Source organism: Manacus candei, unplaced genomic scaffold (assembly GCF_025592945.1).
Source record: "Manacus candei isolate 608988 ecotype Guabito, Panama unplaced genomic scaffold, ASM2559294v1 h1tg000057l, whole genome shotgun sequence".
In the NCBI taxonomy this organism is placed as follows: Eukaryota; Metazoa; Chordata; class Aves; order Passeriformes; family Pipridae; genus Manacus; species Manacus candei.
The window spans coordinates 14,202,069-14,225,032 of NW_026138105.1; the positions used below are offsets into that span (position 1 = coordinate 14,202,069).

General features: G+C 45.3%; 1 protein-coding gene across 1 annotated transcript in view; it reads right to left on the bottom strand.

Moving 5' to 3' along the window:
- The window catches only part of RIMS4 (regulating synaptic membrane exocytosis 4), a 53,585-nt gene that overhangs the window by 13,322 nt on the left and 17,299 nt on the right, over positions 1 to 22,964 (bottom strand). The window contains exon 2 of the mRNA XM_051803075.1: positions 9,393 to 9,534. Coding sequence (XP_051659035.1) covers positions 9,393 to 9,534 — 142 coding nt within the window. The remainder of the gene's footprint in view (positions 1 to 9,392; positions 9,535 to 22,964) is intronic.

Consider the following 22,964-nt stretch of genomic DNA (forward strand, 5'->3'; position numbering starts at 1 on the left):
CATGCTGCAGGACAACAAAGAAGAAAAACCCTTCTGGCCCCTGGATCCTCAAAATAATTCATTCAATCAGTCACAGAAAACCACTTCTTCTTACCTGCTGGAGGGGAGAATCATGTCAAAGGCCAATGCCAAGTATTTGTCTGCACTTTATACATGTGTGGAGAGAAGCCACCTGTGCTCTCACACACCAGCTCACCCCTCCTCTGGTCTGGTGGAAGGTGTCCCTGCTAAAAAGCACAGGAACAAGAGCTGTTGGGCTAAAGGTGAACCAACAGCAACTGGAAGTGTTTCCAGCAAAGCAAAGGTTTGTTACCTCCACACAGATTCAGGAGTCAGAGGGCTGTGGATGACCTCAGAATGATGACCACTCCTCAGAGCACACTACAGCCAGGGCAGAATCCTGCTGCAGGGACAGCAGAGCTGGCCCACAAGCACAGACCCTCACAAGGAGCTGAGCCCTTGTGCTTGAATGAAGCTGCTGCTGGTTTGTAACTCTAAGGCTGATCCCAAGAGGAATGGCAAAGCCCATTTAGAAACACAGGCCAAGGTCAAGACTCCATCAGTCTGGATAACAGCCCTAGTTAATAGGTTTACTAGCACTATTTGAAACTCAGTATTAGGTTAGACAGTTAATGTTCCCTGCTGTTGTTATATTTGACTGGGAAAACGTATTGAATTAATTCTTTAATAGATTATGCCATTAGCTAGTGGGACTGGCTGCTTCATTGCACAGAGGCTGACCTTTTGGAGTGCTGCTTTATGAGACATTAGAAGCAGCAGCTCTAAATCAGGCTCCTTGGCTTTGACCAATTCCTGGACATATATTTGGGTATTGCCAGTAACCCTGGAGTGGAAACAATTTCTGTCTGGAAAACTCATAAGCTACCTCCAAGAAAGCCATTGCTTCTCCCCTGAGAGGAGAGGGAAGAGGAAAATAAAATTGCAGAAATTTAGTACGAATGTGAATTAAAATCAGCAGGAACCATTTCGCTGCATCAACTAAATTTAGGATGCTCAAATCCAGCTCGGTGAGCTCTGTCTGTCAAGTGCTCAGAGAGAAGCTGGGATGCTGAGGTGAGGGGGATGTGTATGGTGAGATTGGTGGGAGAGACCTTCCCCATTCACTCGCTTGCTTTTCCTGAAGTTAGAGCAGGGAGAAAAAGAGCTCCAGGGACCACTGTGACTTCTTTCAGCTCTTTAAACACAGCCCTGGTGCTTCTAACAGCCCTCCCCTACCACGCTGCCACACACCCAGCAGACTTTTCTTGCCTGACCTCTGATGAAACTGAGCTGTTCTGACCTGCCCTTGATTCAGCAACCAGCTCTCCAGCTGCATCACCACACGCTGGATGTGCTGGCAAAGAGACATGCTCCTGAAGGGATCTGCCACAGGTGACAGTGCTGGCTCCACTGTGGGTGACAGCCAGCAGATGTGTTTCACACACACTGGAGCAATCCTGGAAAGCCCTTCCCCTCCCATTGCCAAACATGCCTCTCCCTTAAGGGCAGAAATCACTATGACCTGGTTATCACCGATACGAGATGTCTTTGCAATCTAAAGAGAAATGCTAAAAATAGCCAGAGGAATAAAGAGGGAGTATTTTTCAGCTGACTTGCAAATAGCAGCTGTCACAGCCAGCAGGGCCCTGGGGACAGGGGCTGCAGCAGGACCACCTCATGCTGCAAAGGGCTGCACATAGAGAAGATTAACAGGTGACACTCCTCAGCCTTTTGTCTAAAGGGCACAGATCCTCCCCTGAGCCAGGGCAGCACAGCCTTTGAGCAGCAAAGAGAAATTAATTATCTCTTCTCTGGCCCTTTGCTCTCACTAATTGTGATTCACGGGCTCTGCTTCGCCACAGCAGAACGAGAATGGTTTTAACAAAGTTAAAGATCATGGGTTTGCTGTGGAATTGGCCGTAAGTTGAATGTGACTCGTTATTGACTGGAAGGCAGAGAGAGAGCACAGGGAGGTCAGTGATGCCTCCAGGGTGTCAAGGACAAATGAAGGACATTTGGCTGGAGGATGCTCAGGCCCTGTCCCTCAGCTGTAGGTAAGGAGGCAGAGCAGGGACAGCAGAAAGACAACACTCTGGACACTATCGACCCTGGGATCTCCGAGCCCACCAATGCAGCAGAAACCTGCATGAACATTAACAGTGTTTGCACAGGTAGCAGCTCCCCCTAAGGCTCAGCACAGGTTGCAAACCCCATTTCAGCCACTTGGATAGAACAGCCATTTCTAAGCCTGAGCTGTCCCTGGCACAGCAGGCAGTGAGCACAGCCCCCCGCACACCACGCTGCAGGCACGGCAGCAGGGACACACCTTGGGACAGCAGGGACAGCAGCTCCCGCTGCAGCCGTGCAGACACCCACGAGAGGGAGACAAGACCCCGCAGGCAGCGCAGGCAGCAGCGCCCGGGCTGGCAGCTCCTGCCCCATCCCAAGGCCCGCACATGGCCCCCAGACAGAGCAGGTACCAACCACCATCCCAGCTTATGGCACGGATGGCCCAACACATAAAACATTTCTGTCTTTTGTGACACGTTTATATGCAGAACAAAACCGCACCTTCACTCGATCTCAGGAGCCGTGTGCTCCGACTGGGGCTGAGATCGCCTAGACCTTTTTCTAAACACAACATTCCTAATCCTGATCATTTAGGAAATCTGTGCAGCAGTCTCTGATGACTCTGCTCCTGCACTGCATGCTGTAGGTCAGGGCGTATGGAATCTGTCCTCTGTAGTGTAATTTAAGAGTGGTTTAAAGGCTCTTTGCCAGCTGCTTGCTTCTCTGCTCTTTCAAGGTAACAGCATTTCCTGACCTACTCCTTGCAAAAAGATCCATGTCCTTCCTCTCCTCATGCAAAGCATCATGTGGTCGCTTCCTTAACGGCACAGCAGCTGCTCTTTATCTATGACTGCATGGAGGACCAGCTTTTCAGAGTTTGCCTGTAAACTGATCAGGATTTGAATGCCTAGATGGACAACACTGATTTCAATGCAAAATGCTATAAAGCAAATGCAGAGCAGCTGTGCTGATCCCTCTCACAGGGTGGATGTGGCTCTGCACCATTAGCATGCGGAGTGTGTAACAGCAGACACATTTAGGGAAAATGTATCATGAATTTCTTTTCCTGTCCGTGCGGAGTTTCTCTGACCTCTTTTCTAAATCTATTTTTAAATTGCCCCTGGGACTCTATATGCCAGGTATCCACTATGCTGTTGCAAGCATCTGCAGAATCAACTTGTCAAAATCTTGTAAAACTCTCGGGAAACATGGTAAGAATGCATCTCCACAGGTCAGTCAGTCCACATCCAGGTCCCAAGGCCAGAGCAGCCTTATTTACACCATCCATGACAGCTGCTTGTCTAACCTGTTCTTAAAATCCTTCCCTGAGAGTTTATTCCTGTGCTTTGCTTTTTCTTTCTGAATCTTCTTCCAGCCCTTCCTCTTTACACATCAGTCCTGAACGCCATTTGTGAGTTACCAGTTCACAAGATAGATCAACATATTCCATTTTTTTTCCTCCTGATACTATACTTCTTAATTCTATCTTACAAGACTTTGAGACTGATCTTGATTGTACCAACTTGTAATGGCCACACACTGGCTGATGTGTCTGTGCAGAAGAAACGCAGAATGGATTCACTACTCCCTTCACAGGCTGGCTGTAACAGCTTTTTTTTCAGGAGCTCTGTCAAGAGGAGAAGATAATTTCATGCCCTCCCCCTTGGACAAAATCCCCATTCCTGCCTCTCTACTACACAAGTTGCACACCTTGACTCCTGCAGAGCTGCACTGCTCCACTGCTGTGGGTTCAGCCAGCTGGGGTGGTGGTGAAGCCAGACAGCTTCAACACAGCCACCCCCTGGCACACCTAAAGACAGCCATGCACCTGAGTGGTTTGACTTGCACAGCTGAACTAAGATTGACTACACATCTACATCTAGCACAGAGCTGAAGTTCTCCGGGTCTGTCTTTAAAAACCAGGGACAGCAACACACTCCTTCAGCCAGAAGCAATGGGGAGGGGGAAGTCTCCTCTGAGACTGATAACATACTTGACAGTTATTTTATTTGAGCATTAAAAAAAACCCCATCAAAACTCCAATTTCAGGGAGCTGTAATGTTCCGTGTAACAATCACACTCATCCATATTGCATGTTAACGTCTTTTAAATCACATCTTACACCCAGAAGCCAAGTAGAGATCTATCAGCTAAGGAGGAAGGCAGAACTTGTTCATGTCTGTTGCCCCGATCTTTAAAATATTTATGATGCACATGAGGAATTATTAATGGAATATGCATCTGACTACAGCCCCTCACCCTGTCAAAGTCGATGGGAATGCTGCAGGAGCCTTCACTTTGGCTCGGCAGGTTTTCCACGAGCATCTATCCCTGCAGGACCCAACCCCACCCCAACTCCACTGACTGCACACCTCTCCTCTGCCAGGCAGTATCTCTGTCTCTGCCTCTCAACAAGCTCTGCTCCTCTCCTGGCCACTCCACTTTTCTGTAACATTTTTAGCACTGTGACGTGCTGTCTTATGTGCTATAACACATTGTACTCTGCTCCCGTATCCGATTCCTTCTGCTGTATGAATTCTGCCACCGAAACAGTGCTATAAAAACTATGCAGTGAATTCTGTACAAAGACCTCCCCCATTCCCTTCCCCACCTTGCCAGGCGAGCTCCATTTTTAGCAATCACTAGTCATCTCAGACTCACTGAATAAAAGATAGCTACCTGTCTTCAGAGAGCAATTCTGTCTGTTCCCAAGAGGTTGCTGAAGGTGGGATTCACAGCCATTTACTGCTGTAACTACAGCTCTCAAGGTCACACCCTTTCCAAGCTGTGCTAGTCAAGCTTTACCAGCACAAAAGGATATGTTGTTGCTCAACAGGCTGATGAATTTCTTGATGTATTACAGAAACAATCCCTACTCCTTTCCTGGTTACCATCTCGAAAGGCATTGATTTCTTATAGCCTGAACTGTATTAACACCACCTTTCATTACATTTTTTAAAAGGACTTGGATAAAAGAAGAGTGCCAAAGATAATCTGCTGTAAAAGAGTCTAGAAGTCCCCTGGCTTTGGATGTCAAGGAAGAAACATTCAGTGAATAGCTGCAGTGAGAATTTGTTGAATGATGTGTTTAGGAATCAGGTCTTTTGATCATTCTTGAATGGCAACGGATGACTTTTGGTGAAGGAAAGTGAAGTTAGAAGCCAGGTCACTATTTCCTCCAGCTTCCTTGTATTTATTGCTCCACAGTGAAGCAGAGAAGGGCAGGCAGTTCTCCCAGCCCAAGTCCCAGCTTTGCTTCACACCAGCCCCATATGCCCAGTGAGAGAACTGGTACAAGCCTGCAGGAACAGCACAAGACAGAAGAAAGCTGAGGGGTTCAAGATTCCCATGCTGGCAGCACACATGCCAGGCTGTCCTCTCCCTCCTGTCTTTGTCACAACAGGGTCTTCAGACAGGGCTCGGGCTGGAGAGAGATGATATGGCTGACAAGATGCCTCCTTGCTGGACAGGCACATTCGTCTCAGATAGTACAAGAACAATCCTCTAAGGCCTTGCCAGTCACCCCCTGCTGTGCTTTTCTAAGGTAAAAATCACCTGAGCTCTCCATAACTTAATCATCTCAGCAGTAGCCAGCAAGAACAAAAACGCTATGAGTACAACTCACTAGGCACTATGGCAGCTAGCAGGCTTTTGTTCCAGGTCCATTTTTGTCTTTCTGCTCCATTTTCAGAAAGAAAAGTGGTTGGCAGGGATGAGTTACACGCAAGTCCAGAATCTATTGCTTTCTGAATGCTGTACATGGTGTCGTGCAGCTGCAGCAAAACCCAGCCAAAACAAGATGTAGATCGTGCAAGAGCCAGGATGGAGCTGAGATCTCTGCTGAATCTCAGGGGGTTGTTTGAGAGTTATTCCTATATTCGGAATTGTATCCTTGCAGTAATCTTGGTGTCCTGAAACCACCCGATAGGCACTTGCTACAGTGCATAACTGTTCTCTCAAGCAAATTTTTAGATATATAGTCACTGAAGAAAATACTCACTGCTGTAGAGATTTGTAACCAGTGCTAAGATTGGTCTGGATGAACTACGAATGGAAACAGCTGTGTGTGTGTGAAAGCACAACCAACCTGTCAGCAGCAGATCTGTCCTTCAATGACAGGAGAAGGACAACCAGGTTAGAGAGCACATCACTTCCACAGCCTGTCTGAGGGCAGACTGTAGCCATAAAGATCCCCCAAACAAGGGAACAAAAAGGTGTCAGTGCTGCTTGAGATCAAAGAGAGCAAGACCCCGAGGTGGAAGATCACTCCAAAATAGCAGGTAAGTCCTAGAAAGTGTAAGAAAAAAAAATAGTCCAAGAGCCAGTCTGTTGTGAAGAACAACTCAGCAGACACAGCAAGGGCTTGACAGATGGTGTTCCTGGTCCTCCCTGCAGCACACAATCCATCCTGGCTACAGCCCTGGATGCAGGAGGCTTGGTGCCTGCATGGGGTGGTGAGAGCGTGAGTGAGTGAAACCCAGACAAGGCAATGACTGAAAACAGTTGTGTTTAGAATAAATACCTACTTTCCCTTCCACAAAAACCTGCCTTGAGTTTTATTATATTAATTTCCTATACTAGTGCAGAACCACTATGCAATGTAAAACCTGGGTAATAAGGTTGGCAAAAAATTACATGAAGCAGCGTGTTCACACTGTGAGCACTTACTGGCATGTTGTATGAGCTTAAATTCCAGGAGATGCATCTTCCATACCAGCTAATCTTCTATATACTTCATCTTCAGGTAAAGGGATTATTTTGTTGAAGGAGGGCCTAGCATACCTGAGAGGTATACCCCTGCATATTATGCTCTCCATAAAAAAAAAACAAACAAACAAAAACACCTGGATTTTGTGTGCTCTGGTGTTCACATGAAATCAGCATTGCTCAAAATTATGCATTTCAGAAAATTCTTTGACTGTGATACCTTGCACTGGCACAGAGCAGCTGGAGCAGCTGCAACAAACATGAAAGCAGTCAGTCAGCATCGCTTTCTAAAAGCATTTTGTGTGGCTGAGGGCAGGTATTTGGGCCTCCTGCAGCACAGATACACCAGATCTTTGCTCATTTCAGTGTGCCACCTTTGGAAGTTGTTCTTTTAGTCTTTAAATTGAAAGGGATTATAAAAACATAGAGAAGTTGAGAAACAAGTCCTCTTGGAAGATGAGGTACTGAATTCATCTTCTTCCAGGTGCAAACACATGGAAGGGATGTTCAGGTGGGAAGAACTAGGGCAGGCTTGTCTTGCTGAAAACCAGGCTTTCGACACTCACTGGTGAAAACTGTCTCTGACCTGGGAGTATCTGCATCAGTCAGAAACCCAGCTTTTATTAGAAAGAAAGTAAACTTGCCACAGCTAACCAAGATATATGAACCTTCATTTTGCCTCCCCGGGAAGACAGCTACAGCAAATGAGAGAGGTCAAGAGAAATCTGATTTAGGAGAACACATTTCTGTTCCTCAAAGCTATTCCCCAAACAATCCCATTCTTTGCTGCAGGAAAAGAAAGCAGAGAAACTCCCCTCCCACCATGTTTCAAGAGAATTGAGCCCTCTTAGTTCTTTGTATTCTCAGCCCTGTTTGCTTATCACTCGTGGCTCAGACAGATAGTTGCAATTCCCACCGGCTTCCCAGAAGAGATTAATTATCCCACCTAGGAACAAAGCATCCAGGAACCACTTAATCACACTTTTCAGAGAAGTAAGAGAAGAAACTATCCCATCCCTGGCAGAGGCGCTGGCAAGGATGTTCTGGCAGCGCTGGAGGCTGGAATACCAAATGTTGGGCTTGTTCTAATAAAGACATTTGGACTGCAAGGCAGGGTTTCCCTTTCTCTGCCGAGCTGACAGCGACATGTCACCTGCCTTCAGGGTGAGGCAGCATTTGTACGGGTGCAATAGTTTGTTGGCAGAGATAATCTCCCCCCAGGAAAGCCTAATGAAAGCAGCCAGTATATGCAATGACAGGACACAGACCATGCAAGGAATTAAACCCTTTCCCAGGAGGGTAAGCTGTGTAAATAGAAAAAGGAAAGAATTCTGCTCTGCATGAAGGCAGATTCTTGCCCTGCATTGCCAAGGGACTGAACTTAATCACTAAGCCCCTGCAACAAGTAGCAGAGGCAGAACTCCAAGCCACAGGACTGTGCTGGTGTAGCAGGAATATTTCCCTGGAGACAGCAGCTCACAGAAGAGATAAGGTACATCACAGCTTTGGAGTGACAAGATTGCTATCGCAGCTTGTGCCTCATTACTATTTTGAACCTTCAGCACAGATCTATGATGCCTTTCCAGGATTAGCCTACTTCCAAAGCTAAAGAAAGTCTCTCTTAATTTACAGGCTGTTACTTATTTAACACCAGAATCACATTAATTGAGAGTGTCTTTGGACTATCCCAGCATTTTAGCTGTACAGTGTACTTGGAATACCACACAGGACTAGAGTGAGTGTACAGAGCAATGTCAAGTGTGAAACTTGGCCTAAACAGAGCACATTTTAGGTATACAAACATTCTGGCCTCACATCTAGAAGCACAGACTCTGGTGGTATATTTTGCCTTCTTTTTTAAATACTGTGGGTTTTTTTGCTTCCAAATGTTCCCATGAATGGTCATCTTAATAAAATTAATAAAATCTCCATATATGGCTTCAAATAATACAAATACAAAAACCAGAATTGGAGACAAGTCAGCTCCCAAAGTTCTGGTCTAAAGACTCCTGCTTTGCATTCTGGTATAAAGCCTAAATGCAACAAAGTGTGTCTTAACTTTTTACGGGGTCAAAAACATTTTCTGCAACACGTTCTTTTAGGACACGAACTCAAATGAAATAAAATAAAGCTTGTTACCAAAGTATACACAGGCTTCTAAATATGTATTTTGATATGATTTTGCTATGTGCCATAATGCATTGTTACTCTGACCCTTTTCAGCACCTTGACACCTCCCCCTGCCCCAAACCAAAGGGCTATTTTGAAACAGAGGAAATGCATAACTATTGTGTAATATTAGAAACTACTGGCTTATAATTTAATACCAGTAATGAGCCTCGGCTATTCACCCTGAATCATCCTTCTAAAGGCAAAGTGGTTAAAAGTAATGGGTATCTGCTTCAGCTCAGAATAATGAGGACACTAAAAAAAGTATATAAACAGCTAAAGGACATGCCAGCTCTGCAGAGAGATCTGCTCTAATTGAATGGGCAGTACACCTGCAGCATAAGCAAGTCAGAAGAACACACCATCCATCATGCTGCAGGGAAAGTAATAGGTATAAGGACAGTGCATCCCACGAGTGATTACCCAGCTCTCTTTTGATGACTTACTTTCCCTCTGATCCATAGCTGTTCATGCTGTCCTCGATGGACTCGTGGCTGGCCTGACGGACGGTCCTGCTGGGCATTTCCACAGCCAGCCCGGTCTCTGTGCTCCTCTGGATGGCTCCCTTCAGCCTCCGACCATCGCCGTCTAGGAGCACAAGGGGAGAAAAGGCAGTCAGCCTCTGTTCCTAGAGCCTTTTGCGATGACAGAGCCAAGGAGAAGCAGAGAAGGTCTTTCAAAAGACCAGCCTGGTATCTGGCAGTACTTTGCTGTCAGACAGTGTTTCCTTACTCGGTCCTTCAGCAGCTCCCAGTCACATCTGGAACAGACTCGGTGCTCCACCAAGCCAGGGCCCAGAAGATACTCAAAGCATACACTCCACCTTACCTGCTCCAACCATTTGTACCAAACAACTATCCATGGAGCTGGCATGCACTCCAGTTGGCTACACCCGGAGCTGCCCGGGCAGGGAACGCAGCAGTGGTAACCACGGGCACAGCTGAGGTGCACAGCTGGACCCTGCCTCAAAGCCTTTCCCAAATCCCCTGTTGCTGCCACCAAAGAGTGGCAGGTCCTGGAGCAGAGGGGAGGAAAAGGCCAGGCAGCACCAGAGGTGCTGTGAAGGCAGTAGCCCTTCCAGACGGGCTACAGGGGAATAGTTGGGCACAGGCAAAATGTTCCCTGGTGGCACCAGAAAGCCACCAGCAGTGGAAAACCCTGGAGAGGACTATTCCCCTTGGTAGACGCCCTCGGCTACAGCATAAAGGGAATTAAGTAGGTTCTGGTTCCTCCTGGGTGCAGTCTTCAGAGGCTCAGCCCTCTGAAATTAACAGCTGCTATTTTCATCCTCCATCTCTAGCAGTCTGTTTCCCAGAACAAACCAAGTTATGTAATGAATATGTAATGAATACCATTACTATTAATTGCTGTAGCTGGTGTTAGGAAGCTCCAGATTTCATCCTACGTAGAGCACTCATCCTGAAACACATCTGCTACAAGTTTTCTGAACAAAGCAGAATTATCTAAATCCTCTAAAGATGCCTGGCCATTAATGTGGATTCAGGCAACAAACCTCTGATCCACACCGCTCTCCCAAACCCACCAGCTGTTTGAGGACCACCCCTGGAGAAGAAACTGAGTCTAGAGAACTCAGGGTCCCCAAATATTAAAGAAAACAATTCTTTCACAGAATCACAGGATGGATAAGGTTAGATGGGACCACAGTGGGTCATCTGGTCCAACCTCCCTGGTCAAGCAGGATTGTCTTAGACCACAGGATGGTGTCCAGATGGTTCTTCAATATCTCCAGTGACCAAGACTCCACAACTGCTCTAGGCAACCTGATCCAACGCTGAGTCACCCACACAGTAAAGTTCTTCCTCATATTCAGGTATAACTTCTTGTGTATCACTTTCCAAACTACTTTGGAAATACAAGGGTATCTGTAAGAACCTGTCTAAAATCTGCAGATCTCTGTTATTTGTGTAGCAGTCTGCTTGACCTAAAATACTTTTCTTTAGATCTTGGTGTGAACAGGCACTTTCAGTAAGACACCAGAAATCCTTCCTATCCTACTTCTCAAATTATATCTACACTGAAATGCAAAGACAAAAATTCTCCTATAAATACAGCTATAAAGTACCTTTTCTTCTAGTATCATTAAGTTTCCAACTGGGTAAATGTGTTGGCCCCAGGGCTCTGCACCAGCTGCTGTCCCCACATATGGTGCAGCACGTGTATGCATGTCCCTATAGGCTAAGGGGATGGAATGTGCATGTTCTGGGTTAACATTAACTACAGTTTGTATTGTTTGTGTGCCTTGAGCAATTACAAAGCACATTGTATAAATCAGGAAGTCACACAAACGTAAAACATATTTTTCATGTGCTTTCAAAACCCAAACCTTCAGGCAAGAGTAACAATGTGGGCATCAACAAAAGCAAAGCCCTGCAAAATGGTCGTGCCTATTCCCCCAACCACTGCAGAGCAGCTCCCTCTGATGCACCTTCTAAAGCCTTGTACAGCTCACTGGAGCCTCTGGTGGGGTCTGCAGGTTCCTTTCTGGGAGCATCCCACAGCCTTGCGGGCACACGTGATGGTCCATTGAATTTGTCTCTCACATTCACCTCCACAAACAATCTTTTAGTCATCTGCACGCACCAATGCCCCCCCCTTCACGTGTGCACTCAGAACACTCATCCTCCTGCCCCTCCAGGTCAGTCCTGCTGGCAGCCAGCATCAGACAGCAAATGACACAAATGCAGGAAACAAATTAAAGATGCCCCGTTGCCCAGCTATGCAACATCTGCTTAAAAAACCCTCTTATTTCCCCAATCTACCGAGATGTGCCTGGAGGCATTCCAGCTTAAAGGACTATTCATCCACAGTTGGGAACAAGTGAGAGGCCTGGGACAGAGCAAGGCTTTGGAACAACCCAAGGTGCTTGCTGCTTTCTACCAGACATCTCCAGATTCAAAGCCAGGGGCTTAAAGCAGAAGGGCCCAAACCCAAGGAAGGGCAGCACCAGGGAACTGTGCCAGAGATGATCCAGTTGGCATGGGGCAAGTTCAGCTTTCACTGCTGGCTGTCTATGAGTGGGTGGTTTTCTAGCACACCTGATTGCTTTTACAGCTATGGCACATGGATATTCTTATTAAAAAAAAAAAAAAAGTATAATGGAGAAACTCTGGAAAACTAAACAACAGGAACAGATGACAAGAATCCTTTGTTCCTCCCTCTTTTTCCAGAAATGCACAGCAACTCCTGCATCCCTTATTCTGGAGAAAGGTTTCTTCAACCTTTCATCCCCTTGTAGTCTCTTTTTGCCAGAAGTTTTCCTTTAGCAGAAGGGGAGAAATTTGTTTTGCCAAAAAGGCAAGACCCCAAACCACTGCAGCCAGAGGCAAGACTGAAACATGGTAAGGGATCAGCATAAGCCCCAGAGATGCCATAAGATGTAAATTCCCAAACTACCCACATAAACTCTTTTGTCAAACTTTATCTCAGTCAGCACTTGTGTTTTTTTACACCCCTGAGCTGGGAGAGAAGGGCACATCAGGAGTAGCACACCTGGAAAGGGTCCATGCAGAAGGGAAAGAAATATGGACCAAGCAGCATCTGCAGGCCAAAAATATTTCACAAGCAACAGTCACCTACCAGCAACCTTCTCTGGTCAGTGTGGAGCATCACATCGGGGCTGTGCCTCCTCCCTTACCTGAAATCTTTGTGCTCTGACACCTTTGCAAATCAGGGGGTAAATGAGATGCATCTACGTGGGTGTTGCCTGGCAAAATCATTTGTCTTAATTAGCTGGCAGTATCTGAACAAGTAAGAGTGGTATCGACGTTTTCTGCAGCGTCACCAGATTTATTCCCTGCTCCTTTCCCAGTTCAGCAGTAAACAACAAAGGTTAAGCAGTCAATCAGGCCTGCAGTGCAACACATCACTGAAGAGCAGATTTTCCTTTGGGATGACCTTGGGAAGGAGAAATTTTTTGGTCAAAGATCCAGGATGAAGAGACACAGCACCTCGCTAATGCCAAGAGCCAGAAGGGCCCAGCAGTCACTTTGCCAAGTTCTCAGTGTTGACAGGAGCTTACGTTTTGCTCCGTTCAGCCAAACAATTTATGTTTGGCTGGAGAATATCTTCTACAGCACTATCCACTCTGGATCTGAAGATATTGAGAGATGAAGAATCTGCCATTTGCCTGTACAGTTTATTTTACTACCTGACATTTAGAGATGTGACTTAAGTTTGCCTGATTTCAGCTTTCACCCATCAGTTTTTTTAGTGCCCTTCTCCTCTGTGCTTTGTGTTCTCACCATAGAGACTTTTCTGCAGTGCAGTTGAGTTATCTCTCAATCTTATTCTGACAAGTTAAACAGACTGAGATCTTTATGTCTCTTATGCTCTGTCTTTTTTTTTTTCTCCTGGTCTTGAGCCTTTTTTATGACCTCCCCAGGTTTTAAACATCCTTTTGAGAACCCGCACAGCAGAACTGGAGTCTGCATTTCAGTGCAGAAACATGTACACAAGGTAAAAATCAGCTTGTACTCTCGTCTTCACTGCTTCTGCTGGCATGACCCAAGGCCACAGTAAGCTCTTGGTCACATCACACCTCACCTGGAGGCTGTGCAGTCTCTGCCTGTCCTGCTGGTACGACCTTGGAGAACATTATATTAAGAAATATGTAAGTAAATGAATTTTATTTGAAGAGAAAGCAAGCAAAACTCCACACAGCTCTATACAGCTCTCCCACCCCCAATACTATTCACCTCTAATGTGCATATTGCCTGTGAATTTAGTGAGGTTTAAGCTTATGCTTGCTCCAAATCAAATGAAAACACTGAACAGCACCAGGCCTTCAAAAGAGCCTCCTGCCTTTGAGGCTTTTCCTTGACAACTGCTTTTTGAAATGTGAAATATGTTTTTAATCTGTTTATCATGATCACATTTTTTAGGGTCACGTTGTTCTAGGACAAAACCCCTACATACTTATCACATTTACCCAGTTACCTGCTTCTTCAAAAACTTGGGAGAAAAAAGTTTTTCACAAGACCCATTTTCCCTAAATTCTTTTTGACTGATATTAATTATATTCTATCCTCTTGTTCATTATTAATTAGATCTCATTATCATGTTTCCCCTAATTCTGTCTGTGAGTGACATCAGACCAACTAAGCCAAAGTTCTCCTGGTTCACTACCGGGTTGTGTGGAGGGCAAGGTGACCGTGCAGGTGCCCTGTGCAGAGCAGAGCATCCTTTGGAGACTTCCCTTCCTTAACTGAACTTCCAGCTGCCCACACACTGAGGGCAGCTCTTCTCAAGGATGATGCCACCTAGAACTGTCTTTGCCTTAAATCATGGGGGAGGGAGACATAAGAGTGGCACTGCCCCCTTCTCTCCCCTCAAGGAAAGAGTCACCACTTCTGCCCACTCCAACACATGACTCTTGGAAGACCTTTCTCTCTGCTGCTGACAGGGCTCTCCATGCTCAGAGACTGTCAGGTCTTGAAAAATCTTCATGAGCTCTGCAATTGCTCATCACAAGGTCATGTTTATGTAATTATTACTCCTACACAGAATTTCTCTACAGCAGTTGTTTATTAATGACATTCTAAGGGCAGCATGTCCCTTCCACTGTTATCTTACACTATCTCCACTCGTCACTTCCTTTTCCCCACCCAATACTTGGTACCATCCTTCTCTTTTCCACTTTGTTTTCAATTTTCTCCTCCATGTTTGTGCAGTTCACTGGATCCTACCAGAACAAAATGAAGCCAGCACGAGGCATGTGCTACAGACCCTCCCGTCCTTTAGAATTAATTGATATTGATTTAACCCTGAGATTAGGAATTGACTGGATTTTAACTCAATCAGCTTTGCTCCTAAATTACCCAGTTGCTTCCAAGCAGTGAACACAGTGGTATGCAAAGCACGTGGGCATGTGGCACCAACAAAGGCCACCCAAAACGCACCAAGGGTCTGGCCAAACATCATGGTTAGCTTTTATCTCTTCCCAAACTTCACAAGGAGACACAAGGGGAAAAAAATCAGGAAGGGAAATCAGTTGGATGTTTACTTCCATTTGTTCCTATTGCAAAGCTTTGGAAAATATAAAGCTTCATATTTTCCAGGAAAGATTACTCCAAGCTTGAGCTTGGGAGACTGCATTCCTATTGCTTTTCTTGCCCAAGCCAAGCAGTGTGCAGTGATTCCCATCTGTACATGCTGCAGGGCATCGACCTGGGCAGACTCTGCTCTCTGCTTCACACCTGGGTTTCTCAGCACGTGGAAAGACAGACAAACCTCCAAAATACAGACCTGCGCTTATGAAACACGAAGAACTGACAACTCCAGCAAGGGAACACAGAAAAACCCATCTAGCAGAGTCAATGTAGCCTTCAAAGCATGTTGTACATCACATAGAAAGCAAAAGCAGAGACAGGACAGGACCTGACTGCCTGCAGAGATCTGCCCTGAGCTAACTCCCCCGGGCTCACACCAAACCTGCCTGCTCTTTCCTTGGCTCAAACATGGACTCACAAACCCTTCCATTTTCCACAGCTATGAACTTCATTCTTAGGGTCAAAGAGTTGATTCTTTCTTCCTTCCCCATGAAGATCTACCCCTGAAAAAAGATGATCCAGGTCAGTTTGGGGCTGAAAAAGGAAGAAGGGAAAACACCAAACACCCATCTTGATATTATCACCTGCTGAGATTAGGAAGAAGGTCCCCAGGTCAAACAGCTGGTCTTTGGCATGTCTGTGGGCCAAAAGCAGCAGTGGGAGCCTCAGCACAGCACCCCATGAGACTGCTGAAGCACTGACCATTTCACCTCCTACTTATTTTCAGACATTCTGAGAAAAGAGCCAACGCTTTCACTTCTCCGCTTCAAACTTTGTCACTGCACTGTTGTTCCTAAAGGATTTAGAAATAAAGAGTTGGGTTTTCTTTCTGTTTAGTCAGATGCTGACTCCCTGTGACACGCGCTAAGATTTGTGTGCCATGAATCAACTCCGAGATGAATAAAAGAATTCCATTGTTCAGCTTCACAGGGGGATAAAAAAAAAAAAAAAAAAAAAAAGGAAAAGTCATCCCACAGCCTTGTGTGAACATCCAACACCTGTGCCAGCTTGGCACACGAGGCTGTGTGGGGGTGGGCAGCACAGGCCCTTGGACAGGGGGGCATCCCTTGGACATCTCTGTTTAGAGCAAGCCATGCTGCTCTCCTAAAGGGGCTGCTGCTGCTGTGAGAAAAAAATAAAAATATAAATAGTGGATTGTCACTTCAGAATGCAGTTTAATGAGATGAACTCAATCTCATCATGCCCGGCAAGCTCTGACATCCTGCCAAGCATTCCCTACATCAACATCCTAATGGAGTGTGAATTATGAGCACCTAAAGAGAGGCAGTTTGTACTGTGCTCCAGAACATGCCAGGCTATCATCACAGCCTGAGTAATCCACCAGAATGACAGAAAATGGCTGGGGATAAGCAGGGGCACTAATCAGGTTGTTTGCTTCATTCCCCTTGTCCCAGTTTCAGACACCAATAAAATCACACCCTTTCTTTCCAAATTAAGCACAGAATCTTCTATGGGATAGAAAAAAAAAGTGTTTCAACATGTCAATTCTTAATCTGTGCAGCTTAAGTACATTCACAGGGTTAGGAAAGTTCAATCAATTCTTCTTGTGACAGCCAGAAAACAGTAAAATTCACAACTATTTGCATTGCTGTTATAGCTACCAACCCCAGCTGAATGCAGAGCAGGACCAGGACACCCAGTCTGCATGGGCAGCCTATGAAGATGCCAGTGGGACAGCACTGAATTCCCACTGTAGCACAGTCACCAACATGTCTCACTGCTCCTGGGCCACAAAAAAGCATTCTCTCATCCCAGAGTTCAACCCAGCCTGTCCTCATCCACACCAGCAGTGGTGACACTCGTGTGGACGTCAAACCAACTCCCCCCGAACCCAGAATTTTTTGTTCTTCCCCTTCACCACTAGAAGAGGACCAAAAATCATTCACAGGGTTATTTTTATTATGCTGGCACCTGACAGCAGCCTCCAAGGCTGCCTTCCCTTCCTTCTGTCACAACCCGGCCCAGATCCCAACTCCTCAACCCCTTTAAACCAGCACTGTCTCCTCCAAGCTGGTCTGAGCTGCAGTTTGGTTTTAAATCCAGCTGTATTTAAGCAAGTCTCCACCCCCAGTAGATGTTACCACCTCTTGGAGCTTGGTTGGGGTACTGGTAAAGCATCAGTTTTGCTTCCTTTCTTCAAAGGCTCCACTTTCATATTTTAAATGAGGAAAATGTGGTATATTTTTTCTGCTCCTTTTGAGGTTAAAACCAAATAGTTCCCATGGTACTATTTTTAATTTTGACCTTTTTGATAATTCATCTACATAAAAAAAAAAAAATTCAATGGCCAAATTTTTTTGTTTAAAAACGTCTAAAGAAAAAAGTTCTGCAACAAAAATGTAGCCAGGAAAAATCACTTTGAGATTTTTTTTCCTCCATCAACAAAAGAGAGAAAGCAAACAGCCAAAAGGTAAACACATAATATTCCACTGTCAGGGACTTTCAAACAGTTTCTGACTACCATAAAAAATTGTTTAGCTTTTCACTATAAAAAAGTTACAGTACCATAACACTAACAAAAATGTTCGTTTCTTTCAAGTATTTCATGGGAACTACTTTGCAGCTAGATCCAGCTCTTCAGAATTCTTTCCATGTCTCTATTTTGTTTGCAGCAGCAGGATCCAAATAGCTTCATCTGATGGCTGCTCTGCATTTTTATTTTTATAAGGGAGTGGAACACACTGCCCCTTTCTCTTCCCCCAATCTGCCAGGCTTTGCAGGAGAGTCTGATTAAGTGAAATGTCCACATCCATCCAGAAAATTCACTGCTGTAACATTTCTCCAGCAGCCCAGCAATGAAACCTGAGCACTGCCCTGTCTGCAGCCCAGGCCTCCAGGGACAGACAGGCACAGAACTGGTGATGCTGCACCAGTTTTCCCTGGAATGGCCACACGTCTGGGACAGGCACATCCCACATCCCAGGCTCTTCGTCTTCTGCTGCTTTTGTGCCTGGGCAACCGGTGATGATTTAAACATATAATCTTACTATGATATTTATAAGGCAATTAACCACAGAGATATATATATACACCCACACATTCAGACTGTACAGCAAGGAGTGGATTCAATGTTTCTGCTTCTTGGATTTTGTGGTTTAAGCCTCACCAGAGCTTAACTCCACTCTGCCATCTGCCCACCTGCAAGGCCCAGGGGTCTGCAGCCTGAGTACATACATCAAATCAAGGAAAGTGTAGCTGATGTACTCACAGAAGAGGTACCTTTGGCACAGCAATAGCAAATAATGTATTTAAACTACTACACTGTAATATTTATTCCCTAGAAAGCGGAGGGAAATGCCAGGCACAGCACCAACAACCAGTGGTGGTTTATGTGTTCTCAGCTCCAGACTCTTAGAACTTTGCCAGCTATGAAGGCATCAGGAAAATATGGAAGTAGAAAGGTGGGGGACTGGTTTGTCTGCTGGGGCCATCCCAGGGCTTTCTTCTTGTTAATTCACAAGGTCAACCAGAGGTTGAACCAACTTATGTCCCTGTGGCTGGAAGTCCTCCAGCTAACCAATAAAAGGGGTGAAGGCCAGGTGAGGATGTCTACTTAATTACAAGTGAGTTGAACCAGAGCACTCTGATGTTCTAATTCTACCATCCATCTCATGCTATTAATAACTCTGAGGGTGTTGCTTAAGTCCAGGTTGTGAAATATGAATGAGCCCGAGCTGCAGAAAACCTCTCAATTTAGAAAAGGATCACAAAAATGAGGTGAATTCACAAAAATAAATCAACTGGAAGGAGCTATTGTAGAGGAGGATGGCATGAGATGAAAGAACTGCCCTGGCTACACTTGGCTGTGTCCTTCCTGAGCCTGTTGAACCCGCCTGCTCACAGACTGTACCTCCTGGCAAAGTACTCAATAACTCCTGGGAAGCAAGCAGTGGGCAAAATAACTTCAGCAGCCTGTTTCCAAGCTGTGCTCTCCTGTTGCAGAAGAAGATTCAGGTCATGAGCCTCCTGAAGCCACCAAAACTTCTCTGAGGAGCTGACACACCTTTCCACCCCCTGGATGCTCAGCTCCAGTGGTTTACTTTCACTCAGACCGTTAATTTTAAGCTGATATATAATATCAGACCTTTTCTTCCAAAGGCACTAGTCTGTGTCTTTCTCTCTACTCTCTGCCATCTTCTCCAGCATTTTTAGAGTCTGCACATCTCGCACTTCTCTCCCAAATTTGGTTCAAACTAGAAAGTACAGCTACATAGTAATGATGGGAAAAGGGTCAGGACAGAGGCTTAAGTATTGAAGAAATATTTGCCTTCTTGAAATTCACAGCTAAGGCAAGCAAAATTTAGTTTTGGTACTGACAAAATTCAGAGGGTAGGAACTGACAAGGCCATATTTATTAATGAGATTTTTCCATTTTCTTCTGTCCCACTGACGCTCTTTTAGGAGCGAGCGGCTTTGTCGGGACCACGTGTGTGTGAGCACAGAGAGCAACAGTTTTGGCACAGTGAATGAGTCATGCAACCTTTTGTTCACTCGTTATAAACACAATTAAAAATACAGCCACATTTCCCTAACAGGCACAAAGCCACAGAACCCTGGAGTCATTCATAAACCAGAATCATGGTGCAGAATCACGCTTAGAATAGCATTTGATTTGTGTTTAGCTTGGGTTGTAATTACTTCATCATATTTTCCTTAAGGAAATGAATGATCAAATTCACAAGGAGTTGACTTTAATTACACACACTGCCTAATAACTTGTGTCCATTTGGAAGCAATTATTTCAACCACTGTGGAAGCAGAGAGGGGGAGTCGATGGTCTGGTTTCCAGAGAAGTCAAACAATTTCAGGCACTCAGTTCCTAATTCCAGACAATTTCACCAGATGCTACAACTACATGTCTCAGGCTTCACCAAAGGTGCTTTCATGAAATACCTGTAGCAAATGTTAAAGGAAGCAAGCCAGCATGTCTTTCCCCTCTAATTCCACACGTTTCTTTGCCTCACCCAGAAACATCCTTTGACAGGCTGTGAAGTGTCTGTTGTACCAGTCAACTACTGCATCCCACTACAGCTGCACTAAAGGGACTATTTCCTTCCCAAGTGGTACAGAGAACAGTACAAACATCTCTGCTTGTAGCACACCTGTGATGCTAAAGGGGTGAGCCCAGAGGGTGGCTGCATTTCCAAAAAGCCTGGGGAAGAGCTTGGCTCAAAAGCTCTTTAGGGCCACGAACAAGAACTCTGCTTTTGCAAATGGCTCCATTGCACTCATACTGGTTCCCACATAGATCCCTTTCCAGGATCAAGGTCTGTTTGAGTGGAGTGAAAAGGGAGCACTCTGCCCTTCATGACCATGGTAATTTAGCTGCAAACATCTCTGGACAGCTGCTAAAGGGGGTCAGGCTTCAGTGCCCAGAAGCAGGACAGGAGCAACAGTTGCTTACAATGTAAAGTGATTCATGGTGACTAAGAAATCAAAGTGAGTTTGTCTCATTGCAAACAATTCTGCCAATCACACATCATAAATATCTTCAACTGGTGACAAGTCGAGCCGTTACACATGGAAAATACCATCCAATACCAAAAAGAGAGGCACTGAAATTTAACTAGCAGACACCTAAGAAAAAAAAAAAAATCAAGCAAAATTTTCACAGCCCAAACCCCAAGGAGACACATGCAAACTCATCTGAGTGACACGCTCTCCCACAGACAAACATGGCAGACACATATCTGCCTCCTACATCTGCTTCCTGCATGCACAAAAGCAGCACTCAGATATAAAAGCATCCCAGGTTATTTGAAGCCCATTGGGAAATTCAGCTCACCGTTTGTCTAAGCAGAGTATTGAGCTTCCAATAGAGGGGAATAAAAAAGCCCTTTGGCCAGAGCTGAAAAACAGACATAGTGTGTTCATCTCTGCTGAAATATACTGCAGAATGTGGGAAACCAACCAAAATATCATGCCTGGCTGCAGATTACTGAGGATTAGAGAAAAAAAAAAAAGCCATCAATGCAGCAGATTAATACATTTTCGGAACAATACCAAAATCCACTTTTCTCAATTACCAACCACTAGAAGCAGGAAGAATCAGTCCTTTGTGAGGAAGAGACACACCACAGTGTTCAATGCTGTATTGAATGGAGTTTGTGTTAATCACTCAAGGGGTAACACAGCCACCAGCACAGCGCTGTGAGAAGCGATGGTTGTGCACAGCACGGCTGCCCCGTGACGTGGGCATGGTAAAAAGTTCACCAAAATCCCATGATTTGTGCCACATGTTTCTAAATACATTTTGGAGAGGGAGCAAGGATAGAGCACCCTGCTGATCTGTCTCTACTATGAGAGCAGAAAAGAGAACAGATGAAGAAATTGTGATACAGCCCACCATCAGTCTTGCAGGCAACTCTGCCAGCTCAGGAGATCAAACACGCATTAAAGAGCAGCGTGTGTATTTAGGAATGAAAAAATAGTTTTAATGTAACTACAAAAAAAAAAAAACCACCATGTTTAATGGGAATCTCTTTACAAAATGTGCAGGCAAAGACTGCCCAACAGTAAAGACACAAGGTCAGGAGAGGACAATGTGCTTACAAAGCACCTGTGTCTGCATCACTCGCTGCCTTCTTATTCCTGCAGGTCTTGCTTCTGTTCTCACATTTAACAATGGGGCTGAAAGAAGGAGGCCTTGGGATTTCTCGAGATGGTACTGGCAAGGTCAGAGAAGTACAGACCCCTTCCATCACTGAGTGTGTTCTGAGGGCTCCATTTCACTCTGGGTAACTGTGCCATCGATGGGTGTGTGAACAGCCACCCACACCACTTCTCCAGCCTGAGGGAGGGGCATTTCAACACACAAAAAACGTAGGGAGGTAGGACACACAATTTGGAAAGTGAACTTGCGAGTGAGACCCTCAGCCCCAACCCATTCACAGTCCCTGATCCCACGTCAAAATTACAAATTGAGCTCAGGAGTGAAATAACGTCCTTTCCTCCTCCTCCTGCTGCCTGCAGAGACAGGAGTTCAGGGCTCTGTTTCCTTGGCAACAAAAAAGAGCATCACAACAGCCTCCTCGCTAGCAAACGACACACCAAAATGTGTCATTTTTTTCTCTCTGGTGTCTTTTATCACTAGAGAATAAGTCTGAACTGAGAAGTCTCCACTCAGCAAGAATGGTAATAGATATCCATTATTGCTATTTCAAATGTAAGCATCTTTTCTTTGGAGCCTTTAAGCTTGTCCAGGGGTAGGTAGTGAGTTAGGGATTTTCATTTATTAAGTTAAGCAAAAAAACCCTCCTTCCCTCCCCCGCCCCCCCCCCCAAAGAAAAAAAAATCAACCTTGCTGAAGTTCACCTTTGAAGATAAATTATACAACTTGATGAGTTTGGGTAAAAAAAAAATGCAGCTTATGAATTTAAGATCTGCATTTTAGATTCTGTTAATATTCACTTTCGAAAAGCATTAGAAATGAAGATTACAAATTTAATAATGTAGCACATGGGAGGAATTATCCTCCTCCCCATATAAAAAGGCAATTTGCTCTTGCCTATAAATTGACTTTCTATTACTGTCATTAAACCAGCATAATGTGCTAAAATTAGGGTCTGCCCCACCACAGCTCTGTGGCAACCCACAACCAACAACTTAGCAGATATTCTCATGAGGTGAGAGGGGTAGCAGCACTGCCCCCTGCCCGGGGTGGGTATGTCCTCACTGCAGGACTTTGGGTAGCTGCTGGACACTAAAAAGGGCTCAAAAAGCAACTGGGTGAAATCACTGAGGAAAAAAAAAAAGTCAGGCAGCATCCCAAGAAATCTGGGCAGCAATCACTTGCTGGGTTATGAGGTGGGCACTCATACAAGTCACCAAACTCGTGACTGGCTGAAGTGGGACTTCCATCTCCCATTCAGTTGTGCATTACACAGGGATGGGGTAAGCCCAGACTGCTGGTGATCAGGTCAGGTTGAT